We start from the raw sequence: 21477 nt of genomic DNA, 5'->3' as shown, positions 1-21477 counted from the left end.
CCCTTCATCTCACACACAAAATAGAGATTCATCTTGGATCTGGCTTTCTTTCAGTTGTGGCCTCCAAGTCAGGCCAGTTCTAACAGAAAGACACTGTAGGGCATTAAAAATGTCTCAAAGACTGGAAAGACCATGGTCTTACTAACTGAGTTCACGGATATTGCTGAGTGAGTTGCGTCAACATGGCACTGGTGGGGATATCTTTCAGCTACCCTATCTGAAGGGAAGAAGAAATCAAACTGTTCCTTGAGAGAGAAAAACGTTTTCCCCGTACATCAGTATAGATCAGTTAAATGCTATCAGATTTATGAGTTTCCTTAAAATCTTTTGGTAAGGAACACACTGCTAAAATAGAGTCTCAGTTAAAAATATCAAATCCTCAGTTAAAAAAAATTTTTTTTTCATGTAATTTTATGTGAAGCTGGGCTTCTGTGGTGGCTCAGATGGTAAAGAATCCACGTGCAATGCCTGAGATCTGGGTTTGATCCCTCAGTCGGGAAGATCCCCTGGAGAAGGAAATGGCAACCCACTCTAGTATTCTTGCCTGGAGAATCCCATGGACAGAAGAGCCTGGCAGGCTACAGTCCATGGGGTCGCAAAGAGTCGGATACAACTGAGCGACTAACACACACACACACACACACACACACACACACACAGTGTGAAACCACCTTCTAAGTGAAAGGAGAGGGAACCAGTCACAGAGTGAGGGCATGGTTTATAGAAGGAGATTTTCCTCATGTACTACTGTTGTTCTCATTTGGGGAAACGTGTGTGTGGTAGAGCCCAGATTCCTGCTGGGCAGGCTCAAGTCTTTGAATCAGCCATGGGGCCAGCATGGACAGTGACAGTGGCTTCATGAACCCTTCCAACATGAGCAGGAGGTGCCACAGGAAGTACAGAAGTCCACATCTAGCCCAAATGACCCGGAAGCAGTTGGGACAGGGCAGCACTTGGTGAAAACCTTACCCACTGACGGTGGACCGGTCCCACTCTTCATTACTTAGTCCCACATCTGGGTAAGTCTGGCTTCGAGGCTTAGTGACTGGGGACAAACTGCCTCTTGGTTTGGGACTTCTCCAGTCATAGGTGTTGAAGTTGTAGCCTGAGGCCTGAAAGCCAGTGCCTGCAACGAAAACAAGGCATTCATTATCTAGTAACTTGTCTTTTTTCTGTAGTTTCCATTTGTTTATTCAAGGGGTCTGACTTTAACTGAATTTGGGATCATTAAGGCCATCAAGACAACACTTAATTCTTACATTAAAGACACACTCATGTCTAATCCCAATTGATTATATACAGGGCTCCTGCCCTCCCCTGTCCAGCTGAGAAATCTGTTAGGAGGGGGGATATATCAAAACCTGTACCCAGCCCTTTCTAGAGCAAGCTCCAGGAGGTCAGAACCCTGACTTGCCTGCCCAGATACCCTGTGTCCACCTGCAGGGTGCAAGAGGGCTTCTTACCCAAGTCTGTCTTTCTGGGAGTGGAATCTGCCACCAGAGGTGGGTTCTAGGTCCAAGGAGTCACCAAGGGGTGCTGGTTGCAGGGTGTGGACCGAGCACAGAAAAACTGGCTGGGGCCCACAGATGTTAGGCATGGGGCTGAGGATTACTTCATCTGCACTATTAGTAGAGGGGTAGATTAACTACAGCAACAGCAATGATACTAAACCCAGAGCAGGTGTTAACTATGCACCCAGAGCTTCATTAAGTCCTTTACTTGGGGCTTCCCTGGTGGCTCAGTGGTAAAGAATCCGCCTGCCAATGCAGGAGACATGGGTTCGATCCCCGATCTGGGAAGATCCCACATGTCATGGCGCAACTGATCTCATGCGCAGTAACTATTGCGCTTTGCCCTAGAGCCCGTGCTCTGCAATAAGAGAAGCTACCACAATGAGAAGCCTGTGCACTGCAGCTGGAGTGTAGCCCCTATTTTGCCATAACTAGAGAAAAGCCTGCGCAGCAATGAAAACCCAGCACAGCCAAAAATAAATAAATAAATAAAATGATTAAAAGTCCTTCATTTGTATCACCTTATTGATTCTGCATAATTATCTTTGAAGGTAGGTATTTGTTATTTTCATTTGAGGACCTAGTTGGTACTTGCAAACCTTCCCGGGGGTTCCAGTCCTAATTTTAGGAGAATCAGATCCTCCCATTCCACAGGCAGGTCTTCCTAAAACGACCTCACTGAGAAAGCTCTGGGGGGAGAGGGGGATGTCTAAGATCAGTCAAGCCTCCCTTCTTACTTCCCAATTCACAATTGTTTTCCTGCCCCTTTACAAATGAGAGGCATATTTCTCATCCATATCAAATCTTTGAACGAGCTTGACCGTGGGATATAAAAGCTCCCAGCCATCAGTCGAGAGATAGATAATTAGGGAAAGGCTTGGTCCTGAGGGAAGGTCTTGGAGCGGAGCCTTATTTCAACCAGGCACCAACTCAGTGCAAAGCTTTTAACCCCTCTCATCCATCTATCTCCCTGCGTCTCAGAATTAGAATTCAGGACAGTTGTCAGGGTAAGGAGGTGCACATTCTGATGTTTATTTGACCTGCAAAACAAAGACTGACTTCCTTTCTGAAGGGACTTAAGTCTGATTAGCTTGATGAGAAAGTGAGGAATGGTTTTGACAATCAGGTTATATAATAGACAATTTCCTACAAATATGAGCTAAATCTGTGGCTTCATATTTTGACAAGAATATATTTAAAGCATATTTACCACAGGCTAGAAATCACGTTTTTTTTGTATGTATTATAATTTGGGGAGGGAAAAGTTAGGATGACAACCTTTAAGTGTGAGGTAGGGTCTGCTGTAACCACCGTACGTGACTTCTGCTTACGTGTGTGTGTGCTCTGTGTTCAGTCGCTAAGTCATGTCTGACTTTTTGTGACCCCATGGACTGTAGCCTGCCAGGCTCCTCTGTCCATGGGATTTTCCAGAAAAGAATCCTGGAGTGGGTTGCCGTTTCCTCCTCCAGGGGATCTTCCTGACCCAGGGATTGAACTTGCGTCTCCTGTGTTTCCTGCACTGGCAGGTGGATTCTTTACCACTGAGCCACCTGGGAAGCCCACATGTGTGTACCGGGTTGCAATATAACACTTATTTCTTACTGTGCTTAAAACACATCATCTAGCAAACAGGCCTAGAGCCACAAGTTCACGTTCATTTAAATGACCCAACAACATGAGATGACTATCTGCGTGCCATTCCTTTGCTTTGTCTCCCCCCTTCACTTTCCCTCTACTGGTTTAGTACCATAATGCCATCCTTACTATTAGTTAGAGCCCAGAGAAAGCGGGATGTCCAAGGATAATGCTGTTTGATCAAGAGGATTTAACCTCAACCATACAGGAAAGCCCACAGCCGCATCATGGAAATACCCGATGCATCTCCTGTTTTAGGAAACTAAGCATCAGAAGTCCTCAGCGCAGAGGCAATATTTACAGTTCCATATCTCATTTTATTTCCTGGGTAACTGCAAGTGTGGCTAGACATTTGGGGAGAAGTTTTGCATGATGAATGTTCAGTTTTCTGTCCAAAGTGTTGAATTACGGGAACCCTTGAGTCTCTTCTTAAAGGGGAGTGATGGGGCAACACTACATTTCACCTGCTCCCTCTGCCAGGCTATCCATCTTCTGAAGCAAATAAGTGAAAGAAAGAAAGTGAAGTCGCTCAGTCGTGTCCGACTCTTTGCGACCCTGTGGACTGTAGCCTACCAGGCTCCTCTGTCCATGGGATTCTCCAGGCAAGAATACTGGAGTGGGTTGCCACTTCCTTCTCCAGGGGATCTTCCCAACCCAGGGATGGAACCCGGGTCTCCTGCATTGGAGGCAGACACTTTAACCTCTGAGCCACCAGGGAAGCAAATAAACTGATGCCCAAATATGTGACATCTCTTAAAAAGTTAGGGGAAGTAAGTCCACACCTCACTTCCCCTAAAGGCTTTAAATTTGCTAAGAGCAAAATGCTAAATGGTGATGTCCTCCCAGGGGCATCCTTTTCTGACAGGCATTAACCCGTATGACGATTCAGTTCCCAAGGGAAATTCCAACATGTTTTAAACTGAGCAGATTAACTTTATGATTTTTCTTCCAATTGATGTTAAGTAGTTCTTGGTGATTTGAGCAAGATTGTAAGGATGGGCTTGAGCAGATATGAAGCATCATTACTAGGAAAATGCCCCTCCCTACAAAAAGGCATGTCTGTTGTCTTTGGACAAGTCTTCTTTGATTATCTAAAGGATTATCATGTTACAACAAAGCAGGGCATGAAAAGGGGATATACAATTCAAATATTTGGGGCTTAGGTATAAACTTAGAAGACCTGGTCTTGTCCATGCTATGCTAGCACAGAGAATGAAGTAAGAAAAACCCAGGTTTAAATCCCAGCTTTTCCACTTGCTTGCTCTGCAGTCTTGGCCAATTTGCCTCCATTTAAAACATGGATAGTGACACATGCTTCACCAGGTTGATATGAAAAATGAGGAGAATAATACACATAAACACTCATGGACATGCCTGGAACACAATGATGTTTTAATGAAACCTCATTTAATGCCCATTACTTTTATTATTTACTAAGCAACTCAATTTGTCAAGATCTCAGTCTCATTATAAAACAGGGAAAGAAGGAAATCAGCATTTCTGACTTAGTAAATGTTCCAGGGGCTTCCCAGGTATCTCTAGGGGTAAAGAACTCGCCTGCTAATGCAGGAGACATAAGAGACGTGGGTTTGATCCCTGGGTCAGGAAGATGCCCTGGAGGCGGACATGGCAACCCACTCCAGTATTCTTGCCTGGAGAATCCCATGGACAGGGGAGCTTGGCGGGCTACAGTCCATGGGGTTGCAAAGAGTTGGACACGACTGGAGTGACTTAGCCAGCATGCATGCACCAGCACCTCTAAGGCTTTCAGCAGGAGGAGCTGAAATGCAAAGATAATAAAACCAGGTTCTTGTCTTCAAAAAAAATGCACAGTTTAGTATAGCTTTGGGAGAAAGAGGAAGAGAAACAGGCAGAGATAGGAAGTGAGAGTTCTATATGCATGTGAGAATTGTTACCCCTTCCATCTGAACACACTGATAGAAAAGAATAGAGATCTGTCTGGGGATCAGAAAGCAGGTCATGAAGGGTGCCAATGGAACGGCAACATAGGAGCTGGGACTTAGGCTAAGTGCGCATTCACCAGTGGAAGCACAGGGGAAGCTGAGCAGGAGAAGCGGAGCAGGAGGACTGAAGAGGTGCCCTCACGGTAGACCTTGCCGCCTAGGCTTATGGTCCGCCAGAGGGTGCCTGCTTCACTCTCAAGGCGTGAGAGTAGTCCAGGGATCTTCTGGTCCCTCTAACCATCTGTACTTATTCCTCCCCAGAGGATGAGCATCGATTTACCCAATTGGTCCAGCTCTGGAAAAGAGCCCTGGGAATGTAACCCTGGGCCCTTTCCGGCTCTCCTCGGACTCATTCTCTCCCACTGCTGTAGCACCATGAGGTAAGCCAACCTGAGTTCCACTCCCAAGGCTCATTGAGCTCAAAGGCGGCAGGAGGCCGAGACTGCAGCTATGGCTGTGGCAGACTACTAGTTGCCTATCAAACATCCACTCTTCTTTTCATCTTTTTACCAGTTTTGAGGGTGCATATTTTGAGGGTGCTCAGGGAAAGACTTATTTCCTAGCCTCTCTTAAAGTTAAGTGTAATTTAACTATGTAAAAAGTTCTGGCCAATGACATGTAAATAAAACTTCTGGAAGGACTCCTTACAACCCTCTTTTCTGCTGCCCGGAATGTAGATGGAATGTAGAAGAAACAGCTGCAGCCCCAACAACTATCTTGGGCCATGGAGTGAACCTAAGGATGGAAACCAAGTGCTAGGCATATTAAAGAAGAAATACTTAAGAGCATGGGTCCTTCATGACACTGTGGAGTTATATACTAGCTCTGAAATGCCTATTTCTTTATGATTTAAGTCACTCTGATATCAGGGTTTTTAGTTCTATTCAACTAAGTCAAATCCAACTGACAAGCTGGGGTTACAGTTTGCTTCGTATATCTGAAAAGTGAAAGTGTTAGTCAATCAGTTGTGTCCAACTCTTTGTGACCCCTCTTGTCCATGGGATTTCCCAGGCAAGAATATAGGAGTGGGTCATCATTCCTGTCTCAAGGGGATCTTCCCGACCAAGGGATTGAACCCGGGTCTCCTGCATTGCAAGCAGATTCTTTACTGTCTGAGTCACCAGGGAAGCCTTCATAGATCTGATTTCCCCCTTATTAAAGTCCCAACATCGGACCTGGGGTGGGGTAGAGAAATAAGAATCCTGAGTCTGGCTGTACATTCAATTCAGCTTTTCTAAAAACTCCCAAGTCTGCCAAAAAATAAAAAGTAAAAAGTTGATATTTTAATCCACTGCTGACTCCAGTTTCTATTTCCCAACAGATTTAGAACTGATTAAGGCAGGGATTGTTTAACATTGAAACATCTAGTGCTGTCAAGTACTAAAAACCAAAGCTTGCTTAGAGAAGAGTGAAAAATTCAAGATGCAGAGTACAAGATACTGCAAGGGACTATCAGGAGATGAAATCCATAAAACAGTTGGGGACTAGAATGAAAATAACTCGGTGTTTTAAACTAAGGATTTTTGGCATCATCTAAAACAGGGAATCATCAAAAGAGGTTTTTTGTTTTGTTTTGTTTTGTTTCTTTGCTTTTAGAGAGTGGCATTGTTTGAGAAGTGGCTGTGCAGGCGCAGGAGGGCTGAGAGGAGATACTCCACGTTCAAGGTCAGGAGGGGTGGCGGTGAGGAGATACCCCTCGTCCAAGGTAAGGAGCAGAGGCTGCGCTTTGCTGGAGCAGCTGTGAAGAGATACCCCACGTCCAAGGTAAGAGAATCCCAAGTAAGATGGTAGGTGTTGCGAGAGGGCATCAGAGGGCAGACACACTGAAACCATAATCACAGAAAACTAGTCAATCTAATCACATGGACCACAGCCTTGTCTAACTCAACGAAACTAAGCCATGCCGTGTGGGGCCACCCAAGATGGGCAGGTCATGGTGGAGAGGTCTGACAGAATGTGGTCCACTGGAGAAGGGAATGGCAAACCACTTCAGTATTCTTGCCTGGAGAACCCCATGAACAGTATGAAAAGGCAAAATGATAGGATACTGAAAGAGGAACTCCACAGGTCAGTAGGTGCCCAATATGCTACTGGAGATCAGTGGAGAAATAACTCCAGAAAGAATTAAGGGATGGAGCCAAAGCAAAAACAATACCCAGCTGTGGATGTGACTGGTGATAGAAACAAGGTCCGATGCTGTAAAGAGCAATATTGCATAGGAACCTGGAATGTTATGTTCATAAATCAAGGCAAATTGGAAGTGGTCAGACAGGAGATGGCAAGAGTGAACGTTGACATTCTAGGAATCAGTGAACTAAATGGACTGGAATGGGTGAATTTAACTCAGATGACCATTATAGCTACCACTGTGGGCAGGAATCCCTTAGAAGAAATGGAGTAGCCATCATGGTCAACAAAAGAGTCCGAAATGCAGTACTTGGATGCAATCTCAAAAATGACAGAATGATCTCTGTTCGTTTCCAAGGCAAACCATTCAATATCACAGTAATGCAAGTCTATGCCCCAACCAGTAATGCTGAAGAAGCTGAAGTTGAACGGTTCTATGAAGACCTAACAAGACCTTTTAGAACTACCACCCAAAAAAGATGTCCTTTTCATTATAGGGGACTGGAATGCAAAAGTAGGATGTCAAGAAACACCTGGAGTAACAGGCAAATTTGGCCTTGGAATATGCAATGAAGCAGGGCAAAGGCTAATAGAGTTTTGCCAAGAGAACGCTCTGGTCATAGCAAACACCCTCTTCTAACAACACAAGAGAAGACTCTACACGTGGACATCACCAGATGGTCAACACCAAAATCAGATTGATTATATTCTTTGCAGCCAAAGGTGGGGAAGCTCTATACAGTCAGCAAAAACAACACCAGGAGCTGACTGTGGCTCAGATCATGAACTCCTTATTGCCAAATTCAGACTTAAATTGAAGAAAGTAGGGAAAATCACTAGACCATTCAGGTATGACCTAAATCAAATCTGTTATGATTATACAGTGTAAGTGGCAAATAGATTTAAGGGACTAGATCTGATAGACAGAGTGCCTGATGAACTATGGACAGAGGTTCATGACATCATACAGGAGACAGGGATCAAGACCATCCCCATGGAAAAGAAATGCAAAAAAGCAAAATGGCTGTCTGGGGAGGCCTTACAAATAGCTGTGAAAAGAAGAGAAGTGAAAAGCAATGGAGAAAAGGAAAGATATATCCATCTGAATGCAGAATTCCAAAGAATAGCAAGGAGAGATAAGAAAGCCTTCTTCAGTGGTCAATGCAAAGAAATAGAGGACAACAACAGAATGGGAAAGACTAGAGATCTCTTCAAGAAAATTAGAGATACCAAGGGAACATTTCACGCAAAGATGGGCTCGATAAAGGGCAGAAATGGTATGGACCTAACAGAAGCAGAAGATATTAAGAAGAGGTGGCAAGAATACACAGAAGAACTGTACAAAAAAGATCTTCACGACCCAGATAATCACAGTGGTGTGATCACTGACCTAGAGCCAGACATCCTGGAATGTGAAGGCAAGTGGGCCTTAGAAAGCATCACTACGAACAAAGCTAGTGGAGGGGATGGAATTCCAGTTGAGCTATTTCAAATCCTGAAAGATGATGCTGTGAAAGTGCTGCACTCAATATGCCAGCAAATTTGGAAAACTCAGCAGTGACCACAGGACTGGAAAAGGTCAGTTTTCATTCCAATTCCAAAGAAAGGCAATGCCAAAGACTGCTCAAACTACCGCACAATTATACTCATCTCACACGCTAGTAAAGTAATGCTCAAAATTCTCCAAGCCAGGCTTCAGCAATACATGAACCGTGAACTTCCAGATGTTCAAGCTGGTTTTAGAAAAGGCAGAGGAACCAGAGATCAAATTGCCAACATCCGCTGATGAAAAAAGCAAGAGAGTTCCAGAAAAACATCTATTTCTGCTTTATTGACTATGCCAAAGCCTTTGACTGTGTGGATCACAATAAAATATGGAAAATTCTGAAAGAGATGGGAATACCAGACCACCTGACCTGCCTCTTGAGAAACCTATATGCAGGTCAGGAAGCAACAGTTAGAACTGGACATGGAACAACAGACTGGTTCCAAATAGGAAAAGGAGTACGTCAAGGCTGTATATTGTCACCCTGCTTATTTAACTTATATGCAAAGTACATCATGAGAAATGCTGGGCTGGAAGAAGCACACGCTGGAATCAAGATTGCTGGGAGAAATCTCAATAACCTCAGATATGCAGATGACACCACCCTTATGGCAGAAAGTGAAGAGGAACTAAAAAGCCTCTTGATGAAAGTGAAAGAGGAGAGTGAAAAAGTTGGCTTAAAGCTCAACATTCAGAAAACGAAGATCATGGCATCTGGTCCCATCACTTCATGGGAAATAGATGGGGAAACAGTGGAAACAGTGTCAGACTTTTATTTTTGGGGGCTCCAAATCACAGTATATGGTGATTGCAGCCATGAAATTAAGACGCTTACTCCTTGGAAGGAAAGTTATGACCAACCTAGATAGCATATTGAAAAGCAGAGACATTACTTTGCCAACAAAGGTCCGTCTAGTCAAGGCTATGGTTTTTCCAGTGGTCACGTATGGATGTGAAAATTGGACTGTGAAGAAAGCTGAGTGCCGAAGAATTGATGATTTGAACTGTGGTGTTGGAGAAGACTCTTGAGAGTCCCTTGGACTGCAAGGAGATCCAACCAGTCCATTCTGAAGGAGATCAGCCCTGGGATTTCTTTGGAAGGAATAATGCTAAAGCTGAAACTCCAATACTTTGGCCACCTCATGCGAAGAGTTGACTCATTGGAAAAGACTCTGATGCTGGGAGGGATTGGGGGCAAGAGGAGAAGGGGACGACAGAGGATGAGATGGCTGGATGGCATCACTGACTCGATGGATGTAAGTTTGAGTGAACTCTGGGAGTTGGTGATGGACAGGGAGACCTGGTTTGCTGCAATTCATGGGGTCGCAAAGAGTCGGACACAACTGAGCAACTGAACTAATTTAACTGATTGTTTTAGTTTCTCTAAAGCTCACTGATAGTAATACAGAATGGTAAGATGCTCAAAGTAAGATGATCGAGGAAATAACTGTTTCAAGCCTGATGAAGGCTTTATAACAAAGGCAATGGCGGTGAATGGAGAGATGAATGAAGCAGAGCAGCACCCTATGGTTCTTGGCACATCCCTCCCCGCCACCCCCATGTCCTCTGCCTGTCTTTTGTCTGTGGAAAACTGTAGTCAAAGAATAAGTTTAATCAGAGAAATGAGAACATGCAGAAACAAAGGAAAACAGTAAAAAGAGACCAAACAATAATAATGTAGTCATTAAGCATCAATCCTTTGGCCCTCATTCTTCTTTATGGTCCAACTCTCATATCCGTACATGATTACTGGATTTGAACTGTGGTGCTGGAGAGGACTCTTGAGAGTCTCTTGGACACCGAGGAGATCAAATTAGTCAATACTAAAGGAACTCTGATGCTGGGAGGGATTGGGGGCAGGAGGAGAAGGGGACGACAGAGGATGAGATGGCTGGATGGCATCACTGACTCGATGGACGTGAGTCTGAGTGAACTCCGGGAGTTGGTGATGGACAGGGAGGCCTGGCGTGCTGCGATTCATGGGGTCGCAAAGAGTCGGACACGACTGAGCGACTGATCTGATCTGAAAGGATATCAACCCTGAATATTCCTTGGAAGGACTGCTGCTGTAGTTGAAGCTCCAATACTTTGGCCACCTGACACAAAGCCAACTCACTGGAAAAGACCCTGATGCTGGGAAAGATTGAAGGCAAGACAAGAAGGGGACAGCAGAGGAGGAGATGGTTGGATGGCTGACTCAACAGACATGAGCTTGAGCAAACTCCAGGAGACAGTGAAGGATAGGAAAGCCTGGAATGTTGCAGTCCACAGGGTCACACAGAGTCAGATGTGACTAAGTGACTGAACAACAACATTAAGCATAGTCAAGGACCTTTAGTTCCTTCTCAAGGGCTATAGATAATAACCTGAGCCATGTCCTGTGAGCTGTCTTATAGATACTGACACCCCCATCAGATGGAAAAAGTTAACTACATGATGACCAGACTATACCCATGACAGAAGCTGCCACAATTCTGAGAATTGGCCTCAAAGAAATGGAAACAATCTGACCCTGGAACTGAAGACTAACTACCTAAAACAACCAAGATGACACTGGTCAGATGGCCGATGACCAATCTGAAGATGACAGTCAGAGCTGACTGTGCCGCTTCTGCATGTAGCACCCTCTCTCTGCCTAAAAGTTCTGGTCCCAGTGGTTGTTAGTGGAGGGGAGTTGGCCTTTGGACAGATATCCAACCTCACCCCCTCCAGTTGCCAGCATCTGACATAAAGCAAACTTTCCTTTCCACCAACCTGGCCTGTTTATTGGCTTTGAAGTGGCAAGCAGCCGGACCCCACATTTTTGATAACAGTAAGAGATGTTAAGATAGTAGAAAGCAGGAAGATGCCCGGGTCCTGATAACACTGTGGGGCTACCTGTCTTCCCACACTGTTTCCAACAATGGGAGAAAAATAACCCACTATCTTGTTTAAACACTGTCCTTGTATTTTCTTTTCTATGTAAGTGAGTCTACTCCTTAACTGATGCAGGTAGATGATGACAGCATAATTTAAAATAGAGAATATCTCGGGGAAATCGGGTTTGGGTAAAGGCAGGCTGGTTACCATAGCTGAGAAGATGTTAATAGGCTCTGAGGAATATACCTTTACACTAGACACCAAACTTAAAAGCCATGACAAGAATAAAATAAATGAGGCAGCCCAGGTATCAGAAAAATCAATTGCCAGAAGTATAATTAGACTTTGTTTTTATTGAGTGATGATGTAAGCACATAAAATTAACAGGTATGATACTGCAAACTAGTTTTAAAATGCAAAATCGCTTAAAAATTGAAATATAGAAGTAATTAAGAACGTATTTCCTAAGTAATTATTCTTTTTATTTAGAACTGGAAACCGTTTTCATTTTTCTTTTTTTCCCCTCCTTTCCCTTTTGCCCTTCTTTCTTTCTTTCACATCCAGGTTTCAGTATCTGGTCTTATACTTTGTATCATAATACGAAGGATGTTATGGACTGAATTGTGTCCCCCCAACTCATAAGTTGATCCCCTCAGTTCAGTTCAGTTCAGTCACTCAGTCGTGTCCAACTCTTTTCGACCCCATGAATCACAGCACGCCAGGCCTCCCTGTCCATCACCAACTCCTGGAGTTCACTCAGACTCACGTCCATCGAGTCAGTGATGCCATCCAGCCATCTCATCCTCTGTCGTCCCCTTCTCCTCCTGCCCCCAATCCCTCCCAGTATCAGAGTCTTCCAATGAGTCAACTCTTCGCATGAGGTGGCCGAAGTACTAGAGTTTCAGCTTCAGCATCATTCCCTCCAAAGAAATCCCAGGACGGATCTCCTTTAGAATGGACTGGTTGGATCTCCTTGCAGTCCAAGGGACTCTCAAGAGTCTTCTCCAACACCACAGTTCAAAAGCATCAATTCTTCGGCGCTCAGCTTTCTTCACAGTCCAACTCTCACATCCATACATGACCACTGGAAAAACCATAGCCTTGACTAGACAGACCTTGCTCTAATGGGACTTTATTTGGAAATTGGGCCTTTAAAGTGGTAAGTAAGGTTAAATGAGATCCTGAGGGTGGGACCATGGTCCCACGGGATGAGTGTCCTTATGAGGAGGACATGTGGACACACACAGGAATGCACATACACAGAGGAAAGGCCATGTGAGGACTCACTGAGAAGGTGGCCATCTGCAGACCAAGGACAGAGGGGCCCCAGGAGAGAGCAAACCTGCCAACACCTGATCAAGGACTTCTAGCCTCCCAGACAATAAAAAAATGAATTTCTGTTGCTTAAGCCACCAGTATGTGGTGCTTTGTTACAGCAGCCCAAGCAAACTAACACAAGGTATACAATTCAGCTTGGCAGCAGTCCCCAATCTTTTTGGAACCAAGGACCAGTTTCCTGGAAGACAGCTTTTCCATGGATGGGGTTGGGGGGGCAGGGATGCTTTCCTGATGATTCAAGCACATTATATTTAGTGTGCACTTTATTTCTATTATTATTATATTAGCTCCACCTCAGATCATTAGGCATTAGATCCTGGGGGTCAGGGACCCCTGATGGTTTAGCAGAAAGGCTCCACGCTTTCACTACAGAGGGCACGGGTTTGATCCTTGGTCAGGGAACCAAGATCTTGCATGCCTTGAGGTGTGGCCAAAAGAAAAAAAAATCAGTCTAGATTTTTTTTCATTAAGAGTTTAATTTTAGGTGTTTAATTTTAGTGTTTTAAGAGTTTAATTTTATTCACTTGCATGATGAAAAATAGGTCTTCACAAATGTAGGTACTTTTGAATGTTGATGGAATTTTGGTATAATAGTTTTTATTTTTAGTGCAACTACACCTCAGAGAAATTTGTAAAGTTTGGATACTCCAATATTACACAACTTTGTTTTTAATACCACAATACTGTGCAGATAAATATCTTCCATTTGCTATTAATTCACATTCCTATTAATTTAGAAAAGTGAACTAAGCAATGTTGGTTCTTATTCATAAAGTTTAAAATCAGAAAATAGTTTTGAGGATCAATCTTCAACTCTACAATTTTGTGATTGTAGCTCCTGCCATTAATTTGATTTTTGGAAGCCAATTTTAGCATAGGAGAGTGAGCCAGATAATTTCCTGCCAAATTTATTTCCTACAGCCCCAATTTTGTTAAAAATGAGAAAATCAAATCATACATTTGTGTAATTATTTGCAATTGCACTTGCCAAGAAATGTTCAAAGTGTTTAGATGGAACTGGAGTGAACTCTGGCTCACTCTCCAATGCTAGAAAGGCAGAGCAAAAATAGTTCTACCTTCTCTTAGAAATCACCTCAAAACAAAAATGGATGGCAAATAACAGAATGCAAACTCTATCTTCAGCAAACCTAGAATACTGAACCATAATGCATAGGGAAACTTAACTAAGTTCAGTGAAAGGCAAATGAGCGGTGGTGTTAGGAAGCCAAGAGGAGACATCTCTGACCAGAAACTTTTTTTTTTTTTTTTGGCCACACTACACACAGCATGTGGGATCTTACTTCTCAGACCAGGGACTGAACCCACAGTCCCTGCAGTGGAAGCACGGAGTCCTGACCACTATGCTGCCAGGGAAGTCCCTGTCCAGAGATGTTGGAGAAGTCCAGTCCTCCAAAGCAGGGGCCCCGGCGTGAGGCAAAACAATGTTTTGTTTGGAACACTAGAATGGTTGCAATGACTGGTGGGCAGAAAGTGCCCTAGAGCCCATTTGGCACCAAGCCAGCAAGGTGGGCTGAGAGTACCTCCAGATGAGCCACAGACTGGAAGAGACAATCTCTTAGTGAGGCAGGGTGGCAGAAATTCTGTATTGTGGTTGGCCTGAAGGTGCTGCCCTCTGCTGGCAGAGAAAGAATGCACTCATCACAGGAACTGTGAACTGTGGGTAAATTTTGCACCCTTCCAATTCATGAAGAAGACCTTTATGCAGGAGACCTGGGTTCGATCCCTGGGTTGGGAAGATCCCCTGGAGAAGGGAAAGGCTACCCACTCCAGTATTACGGTCTGGAGAATTCCATGGACTGTACAGTCCATGGGCTTGCAAAGAGTCAGACACGAGTGAATGACTTTCACTTTCACTTTTCACTTTCAATTCATGAAGAAGTCGCTGCATTTAAAGATACGCAATAATTTAAAGGGAACTACTATAAGACGGTAAAGCGTCTGTCTATAATGCAGGAGACCCGGGTTTGATCCCTGGGTGGGGAATATCCGCTGGAGAAGGAAATGGCAATCCACTCCAGTACTATTGCCTGGAAAATTCCATGGACAGAGGAGCCTGGTAGGCTACAGTCCATGGGGTTGCCAAGAGTCGGACAGGACTGAGCGCGACTTCACTTACTTACTATAAGACATATACTAAGTTAATATTACAAAAAGAGAGAGGGAATAGAAAAACAAAGAAATAACAGATGAAGGATACTCATGAGAAAAAGGCTGTTATGGAGCAAATGATAAATATGACCAAATATTTTATCACAAAATTAAAAAAAATACATGTCTCTATAAAACAAGAGATGATAGACACGAGAGCTCAAGAAAAACTGGGCAAGGCAGGATCACTGAAGGAGATGAAACATGAGTTCATAGAGATAAGGAAACAAATGGAAAAGAAAGATGCCCCTGCTCTTTCCCCAATGGAGAAAATCCTGCTCAGTTTCCTGCTCTGTGCTACTCTTTGTACCATTTTGTGTTCCCTAACTACATTCAAGGAAAGTCGGACTGTCTGTACATGTTGGTGATTTTTTCTGACAAATCACCATCATCTTTGATGAAAACTATAAGACAGTATGGAGACAGACAAATCAAAAGCAGAACAAAATCTAAGAAGAACAGAAAAAAGTTAATCAAATTAAAAGCAAAGACTTATTTTTTAAAAAATCAGAGTGAAATTAAATAAATGCAAGAGCAAGTTCCTTGTACAAAAGAAAAGCTAAATAAAAATAAACCACTATCAATATAATCATGGGGAAAAAGAATAAAAGGACAAATACACTGGATACAGAACCATATTGGGAATATAATTATAGAAACCAAGAAAAAATGACAAGACCCAAATGAGATTATGTAATTATAAGCAAATACATTTGAAAAACTGGATGAAATGGAGTTGCTTTACTTTTTCTGAGGGAATACAAATGATCAAAATGACCTCAAAAAGGATCCAGCAATCCCACTTCTGGGTATTTATCAGAAGGAAATAGAATCTGTATAGAAGAGATGGCTTTACTCCTATGTCATTGGATTCTTATTCACAATAGCCAAGATATGGAAACAACCAAAGTGCCTGCCAATGAATGAATGGATAAGACTGCCTGACTTAAGAGTCAAGAAATACAGACATCACGAGTCTCACTATCTAGGAGTATGACAGAGCCCAGGTACCACCTTTTTGTCAGTCTCCTCTTGTATTGATTGACCTTTGCAAATTCTAAGGAAAGCAATTATAGGCTTTTCTTAGAGTTTGAAGGAAGAAGAATAAAGGGCTATAAGGGGCCTATAAACATAAGCTCTTGATAAGGCAGAAGGACATGAATATAAGGGTCAAGAGAATGGGGTGTGAAAGAAGCTGGTCCCCAGAGGCAGGTTAGACGCAGTCTGCATCAATAGAATTGAGAGTCATCCCACTGTGAGACTTCTTTAAACTCACTCCTTCTTTCTCCACCAGCTTTGACTACACCATCCTTTTTCCCTTTTCTTTAACTAAGTAAAAATTCACACTGTTGGTACTTGTTAACTGTCTGGTCCTTCAGCTGGGTGACCTCTTCTACAAGAATCAGGAAGCTGTCTCTTTGTGCAATCTTGTATACCCATCATGTGCTGGCCTTCTATTATGCCAGTCATTACATATTTGCTGAATGAATGCATGCAGCAAGCTTGACATTTTTGGACTAGATGCAGAGACCAATAAGAAAGGTGCCCACAGAGAAAAGAATTCCTGGCCTGTGGAGGAAGATGTGTGTGATGGAGGTACAATATCCTATTGGTAATGGGACAACTATTATAGACTTGAAGGTAAAAGTGTTCCTGAGATACGGTCTGCTGAGAGGCTGTGCAGACAGGATGGAGAGAGAATATCTCACAGTATGATGTATCACGGGGGGAAAAGGTGATACCTTCTATACCTTCCTTTAAAAAGTCAGTTTCACAAGCACTATCTGGAGAGATCAGGTTTAAGCTCAACATCACAAGGAAAGGGGAAAAAGACAGACTTTGAGATCTTGGTAAACAACAAGCTCAAGATGAGCAACAGACAGGGGACTTCCCTGCTGGTCCAGTGGTTAAGACTCTGCACTCCCAATGCAGGGGGCACAGCTTTGATCCCTGGGCAGGGAACTAAGATCCCACATGCTACAAGGGGTGGCCAAAAAAAAATGAGTGACAGGAAGTGATCACCAGAATTCTTATGCTGAGGTAGACTGCGCTGATGGGTTCTACAGTCTCCAGGGATGAAGGTGACAGACGAGTTACTTGCGTGGCTCTGGCCTGCCAGACCATAGTATGACTTTCCTTTCTGAGCGCTACACTTGTACAGAGTTAAACTTGAACATCGTCAGAAGAGAGGCTCCCAGGGTGAAAAAGATGTTCAAAAGTAAGTCATGTGAGGAACCAGGAAAGGAACCGGGGCTATTTTGCTCAGAGAAGGAAAAGTTCAAAAGAGGCATGAGGGCTGTCTTTGAGCAGTTGAGGGGCTGTCAAGTGGAGGAGTCTTTAGTTCGGATGACCTTGAGGGCAGAACTAGAACTAATAGGCCGAAGCTACATGCTGACACATTTCAGCTCAATACAAGTGAGAATGCAAGCCGTCAGCTCTTGCTACGGGGAGCTGGGAGAGCTGCCTTAGCAGTTAGGGAGCAACCTGTCGCTGCAGGCACTGCAGCCCATGTCGTGTGACGGCGGGCAGCCAGGCTGGACAGGCCATCAAGGGCTGTACCGGGTGTGAGACCAGCTGACTTCAAAATCGCTCCCAACATCGAAATCCTGTGGTTTCAGCTTCCATGTTCCTTATGAGAATCACTTGAAATGAGTTACGTAAAAGTGCTTTATAAACTCTAAAGTGTTTTACAAATACAAGGTATTATTATTAATTTTTCATCATCTTGTAAGATGTCAGTTCTACTCCAACTGCCATTTTCTCTATATCTCTGTTCTCTCTCCTCAAACCTGTAATGATTTTTAATTTATAAATGCCAAATTTCTTATTATGATGACTACTATTCCCCATCTAGGATTTCAAATTTCCAAAATCCCTCATAAATAATAAATGGTTCTTCTTCTTTTATAAATGAGGGACAGGCCTTACATTCCACATGCTAAACCTGGGCCTGATCTTATTGTGTATAAGTATAGAGTAGCTAAGTTCTCACACATCACTCAGGGGCAGAGCTCCTTATAATCAATAGCTCACTGAAATTTGCGCAATAAAAAGTTTCCACATTAGTAAATAAACAATAAACAAACACATTAATAAATAAACTTCAGTCTACATTGACAGAATTTGAGTTGGGCCCTTTATCCAGAGTGCTCTCTGGGATCTCATGAACTCACTGGAAATAATAATATCTGTTATTTGGTGGCATAGCTAACTTTCACAAGGTATTTGGACTTGGATAAATTACTTGCCAGATAAATGAAAGTCCCAATCCTCTTTGGGGTCTTCAAAATACTTTTTCCACCAAACTCCAATATCATCTCTAACAAGTAATGACTTGACAACTTTGAAATATCATTTCTTTTCTTTCTTCTCCACCCTTCAAAGGATTTAATAGAAAGTGTCATAAGCAGAAGTGGGCTGAGAGGAAAAAACTAGAACCAGGAAGAGAGCAAACTGGATACAGATTCTCCTCAAAAGCAGGTACCGAATTTACAAAGCAACTCTCTTATCCACCCATGTGTTCTCCAAGCCATTTATCTATTTGATTCTTTGACTTAAACCTAGAGCAGAAAAGGGATTCGTAGGCTGGAATTTACACAGAGCATTAGAGAGACGGTAAGGTCGCAAAGAGTCGGACAGAACTGAATGATTAGTACAACACACACACAAAGCTTAGGTGAGAATAAATACAGAGAGTTTTTGACTCACTTATCTTTGGATGCTAAGCATCACTGAGAAGGAAGCATATTTTTAAAAGAAGCCTTTAGGGACTTCCCTGGTGGTCCAGCGGCTAAGGCTCTGCGCTCCCAACGCAAGTAGCGAGGGTTCAACCCCTGGTGAGGTAACTAGATCCCACATGCCGCAACCACAGATCCTGTGTGCCATAACGAAGACCCGGCACAGCCAAATAGATAAATAAATATTAAAAAAATAAATTAAATAAGTGTTTATATTCTGTCTTCTGTCTAACACTTTTTGGTACTCAGAATCTGTTACCAAGGTTTAACTTTTCATACAGGTTACACTTCATCACATGAAGATGAGGTTTGTGAAGAAAAACTACTATATACTTTTGCATACTATGATTAGGGCTTCCCTCGTGGCTCAGTTGGTAAAGAATCTGCCTGCAATGCAGGAGACCTGGGTTAATTCCCTGGGTTGGGAAGATTCCCCTTGAGAAGGAAGTGGCTACCCACTCCAGTATTCTGGCCTGGAGAATCCCATGGACTGTATAGCCCATGGGGTTGCAAAGAGTTGGACACGACTGAGCAACTTTCACTTTTCATACTATGATTAACAGTATAGAAAACTCTAAGGATGAGTATTGGAGGAAACCCCTACAAGTTGCTATGAAAAGTCAGGAAGAGGCAGGAATAAATGGGGTCACAAATCTTTGGCTCATCTCCTTGCATGCCTCCAGCATTCTCTATTCCACCTTTGTGCAGAGGTTGCTGAAAAAGTAAGACAATGCAGCTGGTCTTCATTGACCCAACATATCATGTGGTTTGCCTCATATTAATCTATGCTTGAAGAACAAGCCCTGGATCGAACACTTGGACAGCAGTAGATCTAACGGGGGTCTCCTAGTATTGAATAGATGTTCATAACTGTTAAATGTTCATAGCATTAAAGAGGAGGAAATTCAAGGCCACAATATTCAATGTGTTTGCTATGTTTGCATTCATGTAGACACAGGGAGAAGGCAATGGTACCCCACTCCAGTACTGTTGCCTGGAAAATCCCATGGATGGAGGAGCCTGGTGGGCCGCAGTCCATGGGGTCGCGAAGAGTCGGACATGACTGAGCGACTTCACTTTCACTGTCCACTTTCATGCATTGGAGAAGGAAATGGCAACCCACTCCAGTGTTCTCGCCTGGAGAATCCCAGGGACAGGGGAGCCTGGTAGGCTGCAGTCCATGGGGTCGCATAGAGTCGGACACGACTGAAGCGACTTAGCAGCAGCAGTAGCAGCAAACACAAGTAAAATATTCTTCTCATGGAACAAAAGGTGGATCTTTGAGAAACATGAGCTTCACCAATGATAAATCTCCGGTTCCCCGCGGCTAGGACATACCTTGATTCCCATAGCTGCTTTCTATTCCAGAGCCATCCCATGAATCCACAGCACTGTCCACGCTGGGCACAGTGGAGGGGTATGTGTCGCTGAGTTTGCTTGGCTTCTGTGCTGGAGATGGGTCCTCCACATCTCCCAGGTCACTCAAGTGGCTGGCAACAGGGAATTTCTTGGGACTTGATGCTGATTGGGCTTTAAGGAAAAGAGCTTAAGTATCAGAGTAAATATAAATACAAAGATATGCCAACACCCCCTGGCTGAAGAGTCATTTCCCCAGAAATATACACGTAGATATTTGCACATTCTTTTAGGGAAGCAAATGCACTGGAAATCCTTAATTGTGGCTCTTGATCCACTCACCATCTGTCTGCTTCTTAATTTTCAAGGTGACAGTCTCTCCTGCCATCTGTAACAAATGGATGGCTTCACTCAGAGGTTTCCCTTTTAAGCTGCTGCTGTTGATGGCTAGGATTCGGTCTCCTATGTGGATCGCACCAGTTCTGAAACACAAATAATAATAGGAAAGGTAGAAATAATCCCTGAATGTAAATTCCCTGACATACTTCATATATTCACAACAATAAAGACTTGGCAAGGGTCTCTCGAAGTCACTCCTTGTCTCCTGGGCAATGTTATAAGATGACTGCCTTGCATTGTGAATTACTTTTCAGTTTCAAATAAAATAAAAAAAAGTTTTAATTAGTTTTTAAAAAGGACTTGTGTGCTTTTTAAATTCCAAGAAAGTGGAGTTAGCTGATAACACTCTGCAAAATCCCAAGGAAACAAACAATATTGGTCAATCAACATAGTGATGTTTAGCATGGAGCAGTCCTTCTTTCTACAGACTTAGAAATGATTGAACACAATCAGTATCCCAGCTTACTGGAAGCAAGGCTTAGACAAAAGACTGTGGTGGTGATTCCAAGGATTGAAAAGGTTGAACTCAGGAATCAATACATTTTTTTCTTTTTGTGGCCACGTCACGTGGCTTGCAGGATCTTAGATCCCAGGTTGCAGGGATCGAAACTGTGCTCCCCGTAGTGGAAGTGCAGAGTCCTAACCACTGAACTGCCAGAGAGGTCCCAGGAATCAATCTGTTTGACGCCAACTCTGTCACCTACCAGCCGTGTGACTTGGGCACTTAATTTTCACCTGTCTAGGTGTCAGTTTCCTCATGACTACAATGGAGAAAATCATCTCACAGAGAAGCTCTGAGGACTAAATAGGAAAACACATGTAAAGGGATTAACGTT

The 21477-nt window shown here is 43.4% G+C and overlaps 1 protein-coding gene across 21 annotated transcripts in view; it reads right to left on the bottom strand.

Annotated features, from left to right (window-relative positions):
• Positions 1-21477, bottom strand: part of GRIP1 (glutamate receptor interacting protein 1) — a 754369-nt gene that overhangs the window by 31435 nt on the left and 701457 nt on the right. For all 21 annotated transcript variants that reach the window (XM_086400127.1, XM_086400138.1, XM_086400118.1 and 18 more), the window contains 3 exons: positions 20585-20724; positions 20225-20416; positions 970-1126 (listed from right to left, as the gene is read on the bottom strand). In XM_086400127.1, coding sequence (XP_086256253.1) covers positions 970-1126; positions 20225-20416; positions 20585-20724 — 489 coding nt within the window. The remainder of the gene's footprint in view (positions 1-969; positions 1127-20224; positions 20417-20584; positions 20725-21477) is intronic.

This window comes from Bos grunniens, chromosome 5, assembly GCF_055505025.1.
Source record: "Bos grunniens cultivar Pamir isolate PY7600 chromosome 5, Bosgru_T2T1.0, whole genome shotgun sequence".
Taxonomy (NCBI): domain Eukaryota; kingdom Metazoa; phylum Chordata; class Mammalia; order Artiodactyla; family Bovidae; genus Bos; species Bos grunniens.
The sequence above is the reverse complement of the archived record's forward strand: the minus strand, read 5'-3'. Positions and strand labels throughout refer to the sequence as shown.